This window comes from Terrapene carolina, unplaced genomic scaffold (genome assembly GCF_002925995.2).
Source record: "Terrapene carolina triunguis isolate 2854851 unplaced genomic scaffold, T_m_triunguis-2.0 Scaffold132, whole genome shotgun sequence".
NCBI classification, from domain to species: Eukaryota; Metazoa; Chordata; order Testudines; family Emydidae; genus Terrapene; species Terrapene triunguis.
The window spans coordinates 23,187,656-23,207,169 of record NW_020664483.1 but is presented as its reverse complement, the minus strand read 5'-3'; the positions used below and the strand labels follow the sequence as shown (position 1 = coordinate 23,207,169).

General features: G+C 42.4%; 1 protein-coding gene across 4 annotated transcripts in view; it reads right to left on the bottom strand.

Moving 5' to 3' along the window:
* The window catches only part of PPP4R3B (protein phosphatase 4 regulatory subunit 3B), an 84,795-nt gene that overhangs the window by 57,407 nt on the left and 7,874 nt on the right, over window positions 1-19,514 (bottom strand). For all 4 annotated transcript variants that reach the window (XM_024194905.3, XM_024194904.3, XM_024194907.3 and 1 more), the window contains exons 3-4: window positions 16,941-17,039; window positions 3,848-4,471 (exon numbers count right to left, since the gene is read on the bottom strand). In XM_024194905.3, the coding sequence (XP_024050673.1) occupies window positions 3,848-4,471; window positions 16,941-17,039 (723 nt within the window). The remainder of the gene's footprint in view (window positions 1-3,847; window positions 4,472-16,940; window positions 17,040-19,514) is intronic.

Genomic DNA, 19,514 nt, shown 5'->3' with positions numbered 1-19,514 from the left:
AAAAAAAAAAAAAAAAAAAAAAAAAAAAAAAAAAAAAAAAAAAAAAGGTGTTCTCCAGAGCAGTCACAGTAAAAGAAAAAACCATTTATTAGTCCTCTCCACTATTGGGAAAGGCCTCTCTTGTCTCTTAAAGAGAAAGGTGTCTAACCCCTTGCTCAAAGCAGGACCAACCCCAACTAAACCATCCCATCCAGGGCTTATAAACCTCTAAGGATGGAGATTCCACCACCTACATAGGTAACCCATTCCAGTGCTTCACTGACCTCCTAGTGAAATAGTTTCCTCCCCCAAAATTCAACCTAGACCTCCCCCACTGCAAGTTGAGACCATTGCTTCTTGTTCTGTCATCTGGCACCAGTGAGAACAGCCTAGCTCCATCCTCTTTGGAACCCCCCCTTCAGGTAGTTGAAGGCTGCTAGCAAATCCCCCCCTCACTCTTCTCTTCTGCAGACTAAAAAAAGGACAGTTCCCTCAACCTCTCCTCATAAGTCATGTGCCGCAGCCCCCTAATCATTTTCATTTCTCCCTGCTGGGCTCTCTCTAATTTGTCCATACCTTTTCTGTAGTGGGGGGCCCCAAAACTGAATGCAATACTCCAGATGTGGCCTCACCAGTGCTGAATAGAGGGGAATAAATACTTCCCTCGATCTGCTGGCAATGCTCCTACTAATGCAGCCCAGTATGCCATTAGCCTTCCTGGCAACAAGGTCACACTGTTGACTCTCATCCAGCTTCTCGTACACTGTAATCCCCAGGTCCTTTTCTGCAGAACTGCCGCTTAGCCAGTCGGTCCCCAGCCTGTAGCAGTGCATGGGATTCTTCTGTCCTAAGTGCAGGGCTCTGCATTTGTCCTTGTTGAACCTCATCAGATTTCTTTTGGCCTAATCCTCCAATTTGTCTAGGTCATTCTGGAGCCTATCCCTACTCTCCCCCATATCTACCTCTCCCCCGAGCTTAGTGTCATCTGTGAACTTGCTGAGGGTGCAATCCATCATTAATAAAGATGTTGAACAAAACCGGCCCCAGGACTGACCCCTGGGGCACGCTGCTTGAAACCGGCTGCCATCTAGACATCGAGCTGCTGATCACTACCCATTGAGCCAGACAATCTAGACAGCTTTCTATCCACCTTATAGTCCATTCATCCAGCCCATACTACTTTAACTTGCTGGCAAGAATACTGTGGGAGACCGTATCAAAAGCTTTGCTAAAGTCAAGGGATAACACATCCACTGCTTTCCCCTCATCCACAGACCCAGTTATCGCATCATAGAAGGCAATTAGGTTAGTCAGGCATGACTTGCCCTTGGTGAATCCATGCTGACTGTTCCTGATCACCTTCCTCTCCTTCAAGTGCTTCAAAATGGATTCCTTAAGGACCTGCTCCATGATTTTTCCAGGGACTGAGACAAGCATGTCTTTACTACAGGGGGTAATACAACAATTTAGATTTTCCCTCCTGTGTGAAGGGACTACTTTCATTCACATACACCTTTAGCAGCAGCAGCCACCGTCGCCATCCTGATGTGGAATAGGTGGCTTATGGAAAGTAGCTTTTAAAATATAAACATGTCAGTGTGCCCCACTTGCACACATTTCAAAACCTGGATACTTGCGCAACTACAGCGATCATCTAAATTTTATTTAAAGAAAAAAAAAAATCAAGTAAACTTAAGACTGCAAAATTTTCATTACAGTAGTTGAAAGTAATGGAGAAGTGACAGAACATATCAAGGCCTCAAACACTCTTCAGGGGCCAGTAAAGAAAGGAGTTAATCAGCACAGGGATCAGAGTTTTCTGTTAAGATGCAATCAGACTTTCACAAATAAGTTGATGAAACCTAAATTGGAAAAACAGCACACTAAAACAGCGTTTGGAGGAAAAAGAAATACAGACCCTCCCCGACTTATGCAAGCGTTCCGTTCCAGAACGTCTTGCGTAACTTGAATTTTGCGTAAGTCGGAAACGTATCTCGAACCATTACACACACACACAAAAACCACCACTCCTGTTTCTAGCTTACAGAACTTTTTCCGTAAACTCGGATTTGCGTACATCAGGTTTACGTACCTCGGGGAGCGTCTGTAAAACAAACACCAATGACCCCAACGTCCTGAGATGGTGTCTCAGAAAATAAAGAGCTTTCATTTCATTTTTATCTGTAGCAAGATCCCATATAAACAAAAATAAATGAGGGAGAAAGGTTTCTCTTTAAGAGAACAGAGTCTCAAACCCAAATTCTTCTATTAATTTTGTTAGTTGGCAGTTTTATTTTTGAGTTTCTTTAGGCTACCAAATCAGTTAACTAATGTCAAACTTAACTAAAGTATGAGAAGTTCATACAATCCACAACCTAAAAGCAAGCAATTCCTTTTATATATATTCTTTTCTCTCAGTGTTCTGTTGCACCTTCTGGGAATTTCACTCACTACACACCATCCCTTATGCCTTCCTCCCTCTCTGCTCTCTTTCTGGGATTTTTATTGATCCCTCACTTCCATTAGTATATCTTCTGATTCCCTTCACCTTTCCTGGAGACTATCCATGCCCAGAGATTAACCAATTTCACCCTTTGAGAAAACCCTCTCTGCACAACGGCCTAGAGCAGGAGCAGAATAAAATCAATTAGGTACCTGTCAGTTTTACTCTGGTGCTAGCGTAATACAGCAACAGAATTTGGGTTGGAAAATAGAGACTACCCACAATTCCATATGAAGCATAAATTGGCCTTTCACCAAAGCACTGTCTCTGGTACTTCCTGGTGGTGCTCCAAGCTATTCTTCTAGTACTTCTGGCTAGTAAGTGTCTGATAAATGTTTTTAAGCCCAACAACAGTTTTGCTTTTATTATTAAATACCACCATGGGGCACTGATGTCAAGAAGCACTAATCAAATTAAGTTGGTTGTTGTAAAGCAGAGGTTCTCAACCAGAGGTCTTCCAGGAGGTACATCAACTCATCTAGATATTTGCCTAGTTTTACAAAAAAAAAAAAAATCATAAAAAGCACTAGTGATGTCAGTACAAACTAAAAATTTCATACAGTGACTTGTTTATACTGTTCTATATACTATACACTGAAATGTAAGTACAATATTTATATTTCAGTCAATTTATTTTATAATTATATGGTAAAAATGAGAAAATAAGCAATTTTTCAGAATACTATGCTGTGACATTTTTGTCTTTTCATGTCTGATTTTGTAAGCAAGTAGTTTCTAAGTGAGGTGTAACTTATGGGTACGCAAGACAAATCAGACTCCTGAAAAGGGTACAGTAGTTTACAATAGTAACTCTCAATCTTTCCAGAGCACTTACTTGGTGCCACAAATGAATAGCACTAATGTAGATAACATGCTCAGAAACATTCCTGTGATACCTATTACAAATGGGGGATTAAGGATCTGCTCTGAAAATATTTTGTCACATTGAAGTGTTGCTATCCATAAATATAAGAGAAATAAAACTGCATGCTGTCTGATGAAAACAGTTTCAAATGCATTGTAATTCACTCACAGATTGAGGACTACACTATAGATGTGTGAAAGTTATTATGGTACTTCTAGTCTATTCACCATTTTCCACTGCAGCATTTTGCTATTTATAATCAGTTTTTGAAGACTATGATACATTACAACCATCTGACATGTATTTTAAACTCAATTTTTATGCTTTTATGTCATATAACTAACATCTGTTTAAAGTGTGGGGAAGCACCAAGGATACTGTGCAAACAGAATGAAAGATATACATGATTAAACAACACTGAATTAAAGATGTACAATTAACCTCAAAATCACAATTGGAAGTCTCAATTTACAATCCCGTCCCACCTTCGATTCACTTACCTGCAACATACTGACAATCTCAACTTTGTTGAAGAAAATAAAGGAAGTGAGGGTAGAAAGAAAATTCTCTTCAAAAACTGACGGTGTTGGCAAGATGATGTCCTGAATGTATTGTACCCTGTAAGTCTGATGAATCTTTTGCCTAAGTTCAGAGTCTGTTATAGGTATAACCTCTTTAAATTTTGCTGTTTTGGTCAAGAACTCCCTGTGCCTTTTTGGCTGAGCCAAAGCAGGGTCGTACTCGAGGCATCCCACAACATCCATAATACACTCATCAGAAAACATTACCTCAAACAGAGTTGCTTTATTGAGGAACAAAATTCCTCTAATAATTTCATACAAATGATGTAAACCTTCAGTGTTCTCTAGATTCTCGCAAACCTGGAAAAGCTGCAATAGTTTTTTAATGTAGCCTTCATTTTCCAAGGCAAGCGCTAACTTTTCTCTACGGATGGGTGAGGAGAGAACAGAGGTAACTAGATCAGCAATCTCTTCAAGTTTGTTGAGTTCACAAGTAGGAAGATCAATCAAATGACTAGTTTCAGGCATTTCTTCAAAGCGTTCTTCTTCGGATTCATCAATAAGGTCCTGCGTGACTTCCACTGATGGATCTTTACCTTGAACCTAAAAATGGAATGTAAACAATTACTGTTTTATCCCAAAATATACATAGACATACAGAAAACATTCAAGTTGGTAATTTATGTAACTCATGTATAATTATATACAGTAGAACTTCAGAGTTACAAACACCTTGGGAATGGAGGTTGTTCATAACAAAACAAAACAAAAAAAAAAAAAACCACCACTATGGCTGTTTTTTCAAAAGTTTACAATGGAACACTGACTTAACAGCTTTGAAACTTCACTATGCAGAAGAAAAATGCTGCTTTCCCTTTTTGTTTTAGTAGTTCATGTTTAACATAGTACTGTGCTATATTTGCTTTAAAAAAAATTTTTTTAAATGTATTTGTTGGTGTCTGTTGCTGCCTGACTGCATACTTCTGGTTCCAAATGAGGTGTGTAGTTGACTGATCAATTCATAACTGTACAGTTTCTACTGTAGTGCCAACAGCTTGCTAGGCACTTTACAGCCATGTATGAAAATAAGGTCACTGCCTTAAATAATGATCATTTAAAAATTCTATACTTATTTCAAAACAAGGTAACTTTTTAAACCTTACAAAAAGTTATTTGTTTCTTTGTAATTCCTCTGAATAGTCATATTATAGAATTAAAATGTCCAAGAAGATAGAGAGAGTGAAGTTTTTACAGTATTCATATCATGAATACCATAAAAAGAACAATCCTTTTTGTAAGCTGGGCTAGCAGAAGCACTAGGGAAACCCAATTACTAAAAACCAACTGTTTCCATTCCTATTTTGGACATAGTTTTACAAGTCACTTTCAGACCAAACAGAAATAAAGTCTAAAAAATACAAGTGCAAGCTCAGACAGCATTTGGATTATATAACTAGGAATACACTTCAAATATTTAAAGTGAATACTATGACTCCTGAGGGAATTCTGCACCTCTGCGCAAGGTAGAATTTGCGCAGAACTTACTTTTCCTCCCACAGAAATGGGCTGCAGAGCTGCTGGACCCCATAGATCCGAGTTCGCAAATAGAAGATGCTGACAGGAAGGAGGGAAAGGGAGTTGGAGGGTTCCCAGCAGCTGCAGTACTAAGCATGCCCTGAAGGAAGGAGGTGGAGTGCAGGAAATGCAGGATAAACCCAGGACCCAGAATCAGTCTGTTTCTCCTTCTGGATCCTGGGCTCTGGTGGGCAGGGGATGAGTGTCTGGGCTGGGGGGGGGGGGCACGGCTGGGGGGGGGGGGGGGGGGGGGAGAGCTCAAATGGGCTCTGGGGAGGTCTGGGGAGAGTGCAAGTGTCTGGGCTAGGGAGGGAAGAGAGCACAGCTAGGCTCAGGGGGATAAGGGATGTGTGCGTAAGTGTCTGGGCTGGGGGGGGTCCCTGCAGCTCGGCTCTGGGGGATAGGGGTGTGGGGGTCTACCTCTCCTGCTGGGCTCTGTAGGGGAGGGAGCAGAGAAACAGGAACTAGGTTGTCATAGGGGTTTCCTTAACTCTCTACTTCTTGAGGAAATTGTGTCTATTGTTAGAGACATAGTTGCTGATAGGTATTTTGAAATAAAATTACAAAGTAACTGAAATTGGCATGATTATATGTTATTTTGACAAAATATGAAGAATTTTGCTGAATTTTAAAATACTGTACACAAAATTGTTAATTTTTTGGCACAGAATTCCCCCAGGAGTAATACTATACATATATTAAGTGAGGTCTATGAAGGGCTTTAATTTGGCTGTGCAAATGCAAAGTCTCCTGCATTTCCTTCTCTCCCCATGCAAAGTCTATTCTGTAGTAGGCCTTCTCCTGCCTACTGGAGTTCTAGGGTCAGAGAGGCAGCTACAGAGACTAGAACCACCCAGCTACTTATCCCATTAGTTTAATAATAAAATAAAATAAAATAAAATAAAAAGCCTCAGCAGGGGCTGAGCAGAAAAATACTTAGCTAAACAAACTCAGGGTATCCAAGATATACAAACTGAAGTTTTATGGAAGAGCTGTAAATCTTAAAAACTCAGTGTTTAAAATGGAAATATGGAAGGTCAATGACGGCAGCACTACGAGATGCTGTGAAGGAAAACTTAATTTGTTCATTATCCACAGAAAAACTTATATAGGATTGTTTTATACTAAACCTAAATAACATAGCACAATTCTTCCTGCAGTGCTTTACAAACTAATCTTTCACTGTAATCTGACTTTGTAGCGCACACACACAAGTTACAAAGCCAGAAAGGGCTACTGTGATCATCTCTAGTCTGACTTCTTGGGTAACAGACCATAAGACCTCCCTGAATTAGTTAACATTTGAACTAGAGCATCTCTTTTGAAAAAATATCCCATCTTGATTTAAAACATAACTAGGAGGTTACACATTTTATGTTTCTGTAGGCTGAGCTAATTGCACACACCAGGCACTCCTAGTCGCCATCCATTCTCCCTGACAAGATCGCTGTGAGCCACCCTCCTCGCCACTATTTCAGGGACTCATTGCAACCCTCCCAGCCCCACCCCTCATTCCAGGAACTCTGTGTATATCCCATTCACCCCTCCCCCATACCATAGCTTCTGCATGCCTCCCCATTGCTCCTCCCAGGTCCCCATTCCCCCCCCATACCATGGGCTCTGATCCCTCCCTTTCAGGGCCCCTCATTCTTCCCCTCCATAGCTGAAGCTCTGTGTGCCCCACCCTCTCTCTCTCTCTCTTTCAGGGCATCAATGTTTGGAACTCAGTTGGGACATGGGCAGAGATAAAATGAGGGATATTTTTATGCTGGAATATGTTAATTTATACCATCAATTTATTCTTTGATCTATAGAGAATTACAGAAGAGGCTGACATTGTGGTTGTGCTAACCAGATGTCAAGGACTCAGTGTGCCCCCTCATTTCCTCCCTTTACTTCCCCCCCCCGGATTTTCATCAAAATAAATAGGGTGCTTAGAATAATCCCTGAAATTCATCAAATACAGCATTCAAAACTTACTGCATTACACCAGAGAAATACCATCTAGTTGACTGTAAATAAGATATTTTTAATAAAATTCCAATCACACATCATAACATGATCTCTTATTAACGTTATCAAATTGATGCAACTGAAAAGGACAATGTAAATATCAATCTCAAAACACGATTCTGATGTAAAGTTTGCTTCTCCTCTTGTATTGATTTTACAATGGTGCAATTCCATTACCTTGTTACTCCTGTCTTATAACTGTAAGTGACCAGAATAAGTCCTGCAAAATCTGAATGATCTATGTATGATAAAAACCCACTATCAAGGATTATGAGTAAAATACAAAGAAGTGCTTAATTCACATTTTCAAAAGTAACTTCTGCAATTAGGAGTCTAAGTCTCATTGAAAAAAAATGGATCTTAGCCTAAGTGTCTACATCATTTTTGAAAAAGCAATTTAGGTCCCTTTAGAAGTTTTACTCTACATTTACATTTGAATAATGCTGTAATAGCGTCAGCCACCTTCCCTATCTCCCCCTCCCCCCCCCCCCCCCCATGACCAGAGGTGGCTCCGCACTGCCCTGACTCAGTTTCCCTTCTTGCTTCCTCAATAACTCAAAAAGAGGCTTCCACAAGCCCAATAACAGCCCTTACTGGGGTCTGGTTTTATTAACAAAGTTCCAAAATGAACACAGAAAGGTCTTAGCCTGGGCACAGCCCTTTCTCTGTGAGATTCTCTCTTCCTCTGTTTTCTAAACCTTTAGAGAAGACAAGTCCTGGCCTGTCTTCCTTACTTTCTCCCCAGAAGAAAACTAGTTCTCCCAAGCCCCTTCAGGGAACACTTTCTCTCCCTGCAGCTTCACTCACTCTGTAGTTCACCCTTGGCTGTCCAAAAAGGATGTTATGCTACCACCTCAGAGGCCTGGTTTAGTGACATGACTTGATCCACCTGGAGAGGCAAATCAGCTGTGTCACAGATAGGCAGAGACTCACCTCCCTTTAGCAGAGCCAGCCACCCAGCAACATTTACAAAAATATGGACTTCCATCATGAAAAATAGACACTTTGTTCAAAATAGTAACAAAGACCTAGTAAACTTAGCATGTTACACACTTTTGACTTAAGTTACAATGGCATAAATAACTTCTGTTAGTATGGAATTTAAAAATCTGAAAGCTTAGCTGTCTTTTTATATCTAAAGAGCACATACAACAGAAATGTTTTTAAAAAATAAGTTTCATAATTAAGGATTATTATAATATGAGGCTATGCCCCTATGAGCCTGATCCTGAGACAGAACAGAATGTAAGTTAATGAAGTAATACACAGAACACACCTCTGGATGAAGATTGGTGGCTAGCTCCTCTAATCTTTGTTATAAAGAACAGTTAAACAAAAGCCAGTTAGTATAGTGAACTGATCCAAAAATTAACACGGTTGGCTCATTATTTGTTATTGTTTCATTTACTCCGAGAACTGAAAAGCAATCTGAAGTGGACTGAAAGGTTGCTAATACTTGTAAAGACTATTACATCGCCAAAATATTCTCTTCTGCAGTAACATTTAGGGCCTAATCTTGCAATGTGTTGAACTCCCTCAACTAACAGCACACTCCCTCAACCCACAGTCAACAGTCACTGCAAGAATTATTTTCTCCTCTTTCTCCAGAAGTAGTAAACAGCACTGTCAAAATGCTGCATCTCCCACATTAATATTAATGTATTCCTGGGGGAATTCTGCACCAATGAGCAAGTGGGGAATTGGTCCTGCTTTGAGCAGGGGGTTGGACTAGATGACCTCCTGAGGTCCCTTCCAACCCTGATAGTCTATGAAGTGCAGATTTCATGTCCCCCACAGAATAATAGATTCTGCTGGGGAGGTGCTGCAATTACACCTGTCACCCACCAGGGGCTGCTGTGGTGCCAGAAGAGAAGGCAGCTAGCTCACTGCTGGAGCAGCCAGCTGCGAAGGAGGGGACAGAGGCTGCCTTCCTCATAGCACCTTGCCTGTGGGCCCAGGTGAGGAGGCAAGGGACATGGAGGTGTGGAAGAGGACAGAGAAGGGCACAGGGGACTGCTAGGAGGGCAACAGACTGGGATTCAGAAGGGTTAGTGGGGGACAGACTAGGGTGGGGCCACAGGAGCTAGTGGGGTGACAGCATTGAGCCAGGGGCTGAGTGGGGGTGCAGGATTAGATGGGGGAGGGAGAAGGGCGTGCAGGGACACATGGGGATGGGAGCAGACATGCCTGACTGAATGGGGGAGGCTTTCCAACTCCCTAACAATCCCTCCACTCCACACCACACAGCCCCAAACAAAACCCTGTCCCATTCTTCTGCCACCCATACCCAACAATCCTCCAGGTTCACTCCCAGGCTCTTTCCCAGCAATTACTTCCCACTCCTTCAGCTCCTCTGTTACACCTGACTCCAAGCCTTTGCACTGCTTCCGAGGGGTGCGAGATACACGTTTGTTTATTGTAGTTTGAATTATTACTCAAGTAATCTATTTGTCAAAAAACATTTCCTGAATCATTTTTGTTGTCTGTACTGACAGACACATTTGCTAACACATTTTGAAATAAATTACCAAAATAATTGGAACTGGTGTGATTATAGTGTGTTGTTTTAACAAATAAAATATGCAGAATTTTAACATATTGTGCAGATTTTTTAATCATAGAATATCAGGGTTGGAAGGGACCTCAGGAGGTCATCTAGTCCAAACCCCTGCTCAAAGCAGGACCAATTCCCAACTAAATCATTCCAGCCAGGGCTTTGTCAAGCCTGACCTTAAACCTCTAAGGAAGGAGATTCCATGACCTCCCTAGGTAACCCATTCCAGTGCTTCACCACACTCCTAGTGAAAAAGTTTTTCCTAATATTCAACCTAAACCTCCCCCACTGCAACTTGAGACCAATACTCCTTATTCTGTCATCTGCTACCATTGAGAACAGTCTAGATCCATCCTGTTGGGAACCCCCTTTCTGGTAGTTGAAACCAGCTATCAAATCCCCCCTCATTCTTCTCTTCTGCATACTAAACAATCCCAGTTCCCTCAGCCTCTCCTCATAAGTCATGTGCTCCAGACCCCTAATCAGTTTTGTTGCCCTCTGCTGGACTCTTTCCAATTTTTCCACATCCTTCTTGTAGTGTGGGGCCCAAAACTGTACACAGTACTCCAGAAGAGGCCTCACCAATGTCGAATAGAGGGGAATGATCACGTCCCTCCATCTGCTGGCAATGCCTTTACTTATACAGCCCAAAATGCCATTAGCCTTCTTGGCAACAAGGGCACACTGTTGACTCATATCCAGCTTCTCATCCACTGTAACCCCTAGGTCCTTTTCTGCAGAACTGCTTCCTAGCCATTCGGTCCCTAGTCTGTAGCAGTGCATGGGATTCTTCCGTCCTAAGTGCAGGACTCTGCACTTGTCCTTGTTGAACCTCATCAGGTTTCTTTTGGCCCAGTGCTCTAATTTGTCTAGGTCTCTCTGTATCCTATCCCTACCTTCCAGCGTATCTACCACTCCTCCCAGTTTAGTGTCATCTGCAAACTTGCTGAGAGTGCAGTCCACGCCATCCTCCAGATCATTAATGAAGGTATTGAACAAAACCGGCCCCAGGACCAACCCTTGGGGCACTCCGCTTGATACAGGCTGCCAACTAGACATGGAGCCATTGATCACTAACCGTTGAGCCCGACGATCTAGCCAGCTTTTCTATCAACCTTATAGTCCATTCATCCAGGCCATACTTCTTTAACTTGCCGGCAAGAATACTGTGGCAGACCGTATCAAAAGCTTTGCTAAAGTCAAGAAATAACACATCCACTGCTTTCCCCTCATCCACAGACCCAGTTATCTCCTCATAGAAGGCAATTAGGTTAGTCAGGCATGACTTGCCCTTGGTGAATCCATGCTGACTATTCCTGATCACTTTCCTCTCCTCTAAGTGCTTCAGAATTGATTCCTTGAGGACCTGCTCCACGATTTTTCCAGGGACTGAGGTGAGGCTGACTGGCCTGTAGTTCCCCGGATCCTCCTCCTTCCCCTTTTTAAAGATGGGCACGACATTAGCCTTTTTCCAGTCATCCAGGTTCCCCCCTAATTGCCATGAGTTTTCAAAGATAATGGCCAAAATGGCTCTGCAATCACATCCGCTAACTCCTTTAGCGGCCTCGGATGCAGCACATCCAGCCCCATGGACTTGTGCTCATTCAGCACAATAAATAGTCCCAAACCACTTCTTTCTCCACAGAGGGCTGGTCACCTCCTCCCCATGCTGTGCTGCCCAGTGCAGTAGTCTGGGAGCTGACCTTGTTCGTGAAAAAAAAAAAAAAAAAAGCATTGAGTACATTAGCTTTTTCCACATCCTCTGTCAGTAGGTTGCCTCCCTCATTCAGTAAGGGGCCCACACTTTCCTTAACTTTCTTCTTGTTGCTAACATACCTGAAGAAACCCTTCTTATTACTCTTAACATCTCTTGCTAGCTGGAACTCCAAGTGTGATTTGGCCTTCCTGATTTCACTCCTGCATGCATGAGCAATATTTTTTATACTCCTCCCTGGTATTAATTCTTGGTGCAGAATTTCCCCCAGGAGTAATTAATGGTTCCTAAATTTAAGGAAACCTCCAGGGTAAAAACAAACAATTTGGTATATAAAAGATATTTTAAGCCATATCTAATAACAAGGAGAGTAAACCACTGAAGACAACAGTTAAATCCCAAATATAATAATGGATAAACAAAGATTCCAGCTTGACAATCTGATATGCAAACTAGGAGTGAATGAGTTAGCTTTCCACATTAGAAAGTACTGGAAATCAGAGTTTCAATGATGGAAGGTAAGTTCTATAGTTTTTGCCCATTTATTTTGTTGAACTTTGAAACAGACTTCAAATGTTTCTAATGGGAAAGTTGATTATTTCAGTCTTAATTTCAAACTTTACCTCTTCTAGGAAGTATAATTAAAATGGCAGCTGAAGAGAGACAACAGCCCCAATCACTGAAGAGAGTTACTGGAAAGTGGAAAGTATAGAATTTATATTTTATTTCATATGTGCCGTCTTTATAGATTCTTCCGCCCCCCCCCCCACTTTTGTCAAACCGAAGCTGCCTTCTGGGAATTAGCTGAAACTGAAAAGATGGCTCTAATGGGCCACTGAGCAGCTACAGGCATCAGTGTCAACAGCAAAGACTCAGAATTACTGTATCAGGCAGCTGAATCTTAGGCCTGGTCTACACTATGACTTTAATTCGGATTTAGCAGCGTTAAAACGAATTAACCCTGCACCCGTCCACACAATGAAGCCATTTATTTCGAAATAAAGGGCTCTTAAAATAGATTTCCGTACTCCACCCCGACGAGCGGAGTAGCGCCAAAATCGATATTGTCATTTCGAATTAGGGTTAGTGTGGCCGCAATTCGATGGTATTGGCCTCCGGGAGCTATCCCACAGTGCACCATTGTGACCGCTCTGGACAGCAATTTGAACTCGGATGCACTAGCCAAGTAGACAGGAAAAGCCCCGTGAACATTTTAATTTCATTTCCTGTTTGCCCAGCGTGAAGAGCACAGGTGACCACACATAGCTCATCAGCACAGGTAACCATGCAGGCCGATAATCGAAAAAGAGCACCAGCATGGACCGTACGGGAGGTACAGGATCTGATCGCTATATGGGGAGAGGATTCAGTGCTAGCAGAACTTCGTTCGAAAAGACGAAATGCCAAAACTTTTGAAAAAATCTCCAAGGGCATGATGGAGAGAGGCCACAATAGGGACTCAGATCAGTGCCACGTGAAAGTCAAGGAGCTCAGACAAGCCTATCAAAAAAGAAAGGAGGCAAACGGTTGCCCCGAGTCAGAGGCACGGACATGACGCTTCTATGCCGAGCTGCATGCAGTTCTAGGGGGGGCTGCCACCACTACCCCACCTCTGACCTTGGATTCCGAGGCGGGGATAATCTCATCAGCTACACCTGAGGATTCTGCGGACGGGGAAGAGGACGACGAGCTTGCGGAGAGCACCCAGCACTCCATTCTCCCCAACAGCCAGGATCTTTTTCTCAGCCTGACTGAAGTACCCTCCCAAGCCAGTATCCAAGACCACGACCCCATGGAAGGGACCTCAGGTGAGTTTACCTTTTAAAATATAAAACTTGTTTTAAAAGCAAGCGTTTTTTAATGATTACTTTGCCCTGAGGACTTGGGATGCATTCGCGGCCAGTACAGCTACTGGAAAAGTCTGTTAACGTGTCTGGAGCGGAAATCCTCCAGGGACATCTCCATGAAGCTCTCCTGGAGGTACTCCAAAAGCCTTGCCACAAGGTTTCTAGGCAGTGCAGCCTTATTCCATCCTCCATGGTAGGACACTTGACTGCGCCATGCTTGCAGCAAGTAATCTGGTATCATTGCATGACAAAGCCTGGCAGCGTATGGTCCCGGTGTTTGCTGGCATTCAAGCAACAGCCGTTCTTTATCTCGCTGTGTAATCCTCAGGAGAGTGATATCGCTCATGGTAACCTGGTTGAAATACGGGAATTTAATTAAGGGGACAGAGGTGGCCGTTCCTACTGGGCTGTTTGCCTATGGCTGAAAAGAAATCCTTCCCTGCAGTTAGCCAAGCGCGGGGGGGGGGGAGTGGCCCAGAGCTTTTCGCTTTTGGCTAGCAGGGATCTTCCCTGATACCAGCCACGCAGTGGGGGGAGGGATCATCCAGAGAATTGGATGGGGGGGGGGGTTAGTTTGTTTTCTGCTGCTGAAGGTTAACAGGAAAACTGCAGCACTCAACGGGCTTTGCTTGGTATGTGGGAAAGGAGGGTGCAGAAGCCGAAAGGCAATGGCTTACCATGGCCGCATGCAAGCCGAATTCTGTTGCCTGGACCTGCGTCTGTGATCTCTAGCAGCAAAGCCACAGGCACTCAATATTAAGAGGCAAAATGCAACCTTGCACAGAAATCACATATGCTATGTAATGTGAATAGTGTTGGTCACCGTGAAAGAGTATAAGCATTGTTCTGCAAAATGTATCTTTTTAAAAAATTCTTTCCTTTTTTCCCCTCCCTCCAGCAGCTGCAAATTCTTCAAGCCTTCCTCCTCCGTCCCGAAGGCTATCTCAGATAAGGCGTCGGAAAAATAAGACGCGAGACGAGATGTTCGCAGAAATCATGGAATCCACCCGCAGTGAAAGAGTTCATCTGAATGAGTGGAAGGACACGGTTTCAAAGTATAGGAAAGAAGCCAGTGAACGTGAGGACATGAGGGACGCTCGAGATGAGATGTGGCGGCAGGAAGAATAGAGGAGGCAGGATGCAACGCTGGGGCTGCTGCGTGAGCAAACAGACATGCTCCGGCGTCTGGTGGAGCTTCAGGAATGGCAGCAGGATAACAGAGTGCCGCTACAGCCCCTGTATAACCCCCCTCCCCAAGTTCCATAGCCTCCTCACCCAGACGTGTAAGAACGTGGGGGGGGGGGGGGGAGGAAGAGAGGCTCCGTACACCCTCCCATTCCACCCCAGTGGACAGCCCAAGCAAAAGGCTGTCATTTTTTTAACCTTTTTTTAGTGGCCTTTTCCTTCCCGCCGATCCTCCTCCCAAACCCCACCCAGGTTCTCTCCCCTCTTTTTTATAATCAATTAATAAAGAATCAATGATTTTTAAACGATAGTGACCTTATTTCCTTGAAAGCAAGCTGGGGGAAGGGGGAGGGTGGGTTCCTTACAGAGAATGAGTCAATAAAGGGTTTTCATGAAGGAGAAACAAACAGAAATTTCCCACTGTAGCCTGGCCAGTCATGAAACTGATTTTCAAAGCTTCTTTGATGCACAGCGCTTCCTGGTGTGCTCTTCTAATCGCCCTGGTGTCTGGCTGCGCGTAATCAGCAGCCAGGCGATTTGCCTCAGCCTCCCACCCCGCCATAAAGGTCTCCCCCTTACTTTCACAGAGATTGTGGAGCACACAGCAAGCGGAAATAACAATGGGGATATTGGTTTCGCTGAGGTCTAAGCGAGTCAGTAACGATCGCCAGCGACCTTTTAAACGGCCAAATGCACATTCTACCACCATTCTGCACTTGCTCAGCCTGTAGTTGAACAGCTCCTGACTCCTGTCCAGGCTGCCTATGTATGGCTTCATGAGCCATGGCATTAAGGGGTAGGCTGGGTCCCCAAGAATAACTATGGGCATTTCAACATCCCCAACGGTTATTTTCTGGTCCGGGAAGTAAGTCCCTTGCTGCAGCCGTTTAAACAGAGTAGTGTTCCTGAAGACGCGAGCGTCATGAACCCTTCCCGGCCAGCCCATGTTGATGTTGGTGAAACGTCCCTTGTGATCCACAAGTGCATGCAGCACCATTGAAAAGTACCCCTTGCGGTATATGTACTGGGTACCCTGATGCTCCGGTGCCAAGATAGGGATATGGGTTCCATCTATCGCCCCACCACAGTTAGGGAATCCCATTGCAGCAAAGCCATCCACTATGACCTGCACATTTCCCAGAGTCACTAGCTTTCGTAGCAGCACCTCAGTGATTGCTTTGGCTACTTGCATCACAGCGGCCCCCACAGTAGATTTGCCCACTCCAAATTGATTCCCGACTGACTGGTAGCTGTCTGGCGTTGCAAGCTTCCACAGGGCTATTGCCACTCACTTCTCAACTGTGAGGGCTGCTCTCATCTTGGTATTCTGGCGTTTCAGGGCAGGGGACAGCAAGTCACAAAGTTCCATGAAAATGCCTTTACGCATGCGAAAGTTTCGCAGCCACTGGAAATCGTTCCACACCTGCAACACTATGCGGTCCCACCAGTCTGTGCTTGTTTCCCCGGGCCCAGAATCAGCGTACTATGGATAGAACCTGCCCCATTAGCAACATGATCTCCAAAGCACCAGGGCCCGCGGTTTGAGAGAATTCTGTGTCTGTGTCCATGTCCATGTCCATATCACGCTTGTCGCTGCACTGCCATCGCTGCCGCCTCCTCGCCTCGTTTTTCTGGTCCTGGCTCAGCATAAACTGCACGAGAATGCGCAAGGTGTTTACAATGTTCCTGACTGCTGACTTGAGCTGAGTGGGCTCCATGCCTGCCGTGGTATGGAGTCTGCAGTGTTCACCGAGGAAAAAAGGCGCGAAATGGTCGTCTGCCGTTGCTTTCATGGAGGGAGGGGTGAGGCTGTACCCAGAACCACCTGCGACAATGTTTTTTGCCCCATCAGTTACTGGGATCTCAACCCAGAATTCCAATGAGCGGGGGAGACGGTGGGAACTATGGGATAGCTATGGGATAGCTACCCACAGTGCAACGCTCCAGAAATCGACGCTAGCCCCAGTACATGGACGCACACCGCCGAATTAATGTGCTTAGTGTGGCCGCATACATTCGACTTTATACAATCTGTTTCCAAAATTCGAATTATATAAATTCGGATTAATCCCGTAGTGTAGACATACACTTAATTTTTAAAACAAAGTATAAAGTATGGCATACAAAACAAGCAGACAGGATACATCAAAATTTGAAAATTAGAATTTTAAAAATTAACTGTACCTGGCAGATTTTTTCCCAAATTTCATCGCAGCCAGCTTTTTCTTGAAAACTCAGCGCTAAATCATAATTCTCTGCTTCTGACCAAACAATCAAGGTGTCCTATTTAAAAATAAATATTTGTGATTTTCAAAAAAAAATAATTCAGGTGCAATACAAAATAGACTGAATGCCATACAATAAGTAATACATCCAAGGATGCAATTACTACTACAACTGGTGTAAAAATTGTCAAGACAGAATCACATATCACATCAAGGAGGATGACCAAAGGAGAGCCAATGGGAGGGGGACACGACAAAAAAAACTTTCCCTTTGTCTGTCTGTGGTTGTTCTCTAACCCTAAGAAGCTTTAAACCAGGTATGAAAAATCATACCCATCTGAAACCCGATATGTAAGTAGATCAGGGAATGTCTAGGCAGACGAGATTAGATTTCTCTCTTATTTCTTTATGGCTTGTGGACTCCTCTGTGCTAACCCCCAAACGCTTTTGTTTTGCTTGTAACCATTAAACTGGACCTCAAGAAATCCATTTTTAGATGATTATTATATTTGCTCTTTTTAAATCCAGCAATAGCCTCTCTTTTTGTTTTTAATAAAATTTACCTTTAACAGGATTGGGTTTTTTGTGTCCTAAGAGATTTGTGCATATGTTGTTTAATTAGCTGGTAGCAACAACTGATTTCCTTTGTTTTCTTTCTCAGTTCCTCTCCGGAGGGGTGGGGGGGTAAAAGGGCTTGAGGGTACCCCACAGGGAGGAATTCCAAAGTGCGCCTTCCTAGGTCAGAAGGAGGGGGGGGGAGGGTTGCACTTGGATGGTGGCAGCATCTACTCATCCAAGGTCGGAGAAAAGCTGTAACTATGGGAGTTTAATACCAGCCTGGAGTGGCCAGTATTAATTTTTAGAATCCTTGCGGACCCCCACTTTCTGCACTCAAAGTGCTAGAGTGGGGAATCAGCCTTGACAGTCTCTCATGTCCTAGCACCCAAAACATAATTTGATCAAATCTTATTACTCTTAAACATTCAGAATATTTACATGAAAGAAGACTTAGTAGTCCTCCTCTCAATAGAAATACCCTGGAGGTAGTTGTAAAGATTAATTATACATTATAGTAAACAACTTATTTACAATATGGAAATTAAAAAAACCTTTCCATATTTATAAAAATACACACACAAATATATGAGATTACATTCATATTTTCATTTCAGAGAACATTTAACACAATTTGGGAAATAATTCCACACGTTCCAAATTTATAACTTTAAACCAAAGAAACAAGGTGGATAAAAATGATTTTTTTTAAAAATCAGATTTAAATACTTTTTAAAAAAAATAAACCTATTTAAAATTAAATTTGCAATTATAGCAACCTTTGTTATGGCTTAAATTAAAATTTTAATAGAGTGAGTTTAAATTAAAAAAAAAAAAAAAAAAAAAAAGCGCAGTATATGTTTACTGCTAAAGTTTTAAAGACAATTAAATCACTGAACTAGCAGAAGCCCCTGTCCACTAAAGTGCTAAACCAGCTTTTGACAGCAACAGCCCTTCTTCTGCAGGTTCAAAGAGAATATTTTCTTCATTTCAGTTTATTTAATTAGTTCATTCAAAGTTGAAAACTAATAAGTTGAGAAACCTGGAAAGCTGGTTTTCCTTTATGAATAAAAAACTAGGTATGAGAGAATGTGAGCTACTAGTTCTAAAATCTCAAAGCACACAGTGGCAAGAAACAAATCAGCTCAATTCATTAACTGCAGATAAGATGTCCTGTGTTAAAACATGTTTTTCATTTAAAAATGATTAAATCTTTTTTTAGATGGATCCAGCACATTTAAGGTATTTTAATTTAGCTAATTTTAAACAACTTTAAGATTTTTTTTTGCATTTTAATTGCATTCAAATAGTGCTTGACACAAAGCACAAGTAAAAAATTAATCTAGTAAATTAGAAATGCATTATTCACTGTTTTCTAACCAAAAAAATTAAGAATCTGAATCCATGAAATCAACTGTATAACGACTTAAATAAATGTGTACAAATATAGTGTTTCATCCTGGTTTGCAGAAAGAAACACCATATTTAGCACAAAGGTTATATTTAACTTCAACATGTTTTCATGTTTCAGAGTAGCAGCCGTGTTAGTCTGTATCCGCAAAAAGAACAGGAGTACTTGTGGCACCTTAGAGACTAACAAATTTATTAGAGCATAAGCTTTTGTGGGCTACAACCCCACGAAAGCTTATGCTCTAATAAATTTGTTAGTCTCTAAGGTGCCACAAGTACTCCTGTTCTTTTTGCATGTTTTCATGGTTACCAAGAGAACCAACCTTTCTTTAGGAAGGTAACTAAAAAAGTACAAATGCAAAATATGATTAAAACTAATAATTTAAATGATGATTAAAATTGCTTTGATTTAAATCAATCCACCTGTGAAGAGGCAAGCCTTTTAGAACTAGAAGTTTCTATATTGTATAATATATGTTTTAACAAGTTAGTCATTAAGTTACTACAAGATGATACTAGACTTGTTATTTTTATTCAGGACTTGTCTATACAAACATCAAATTCATGG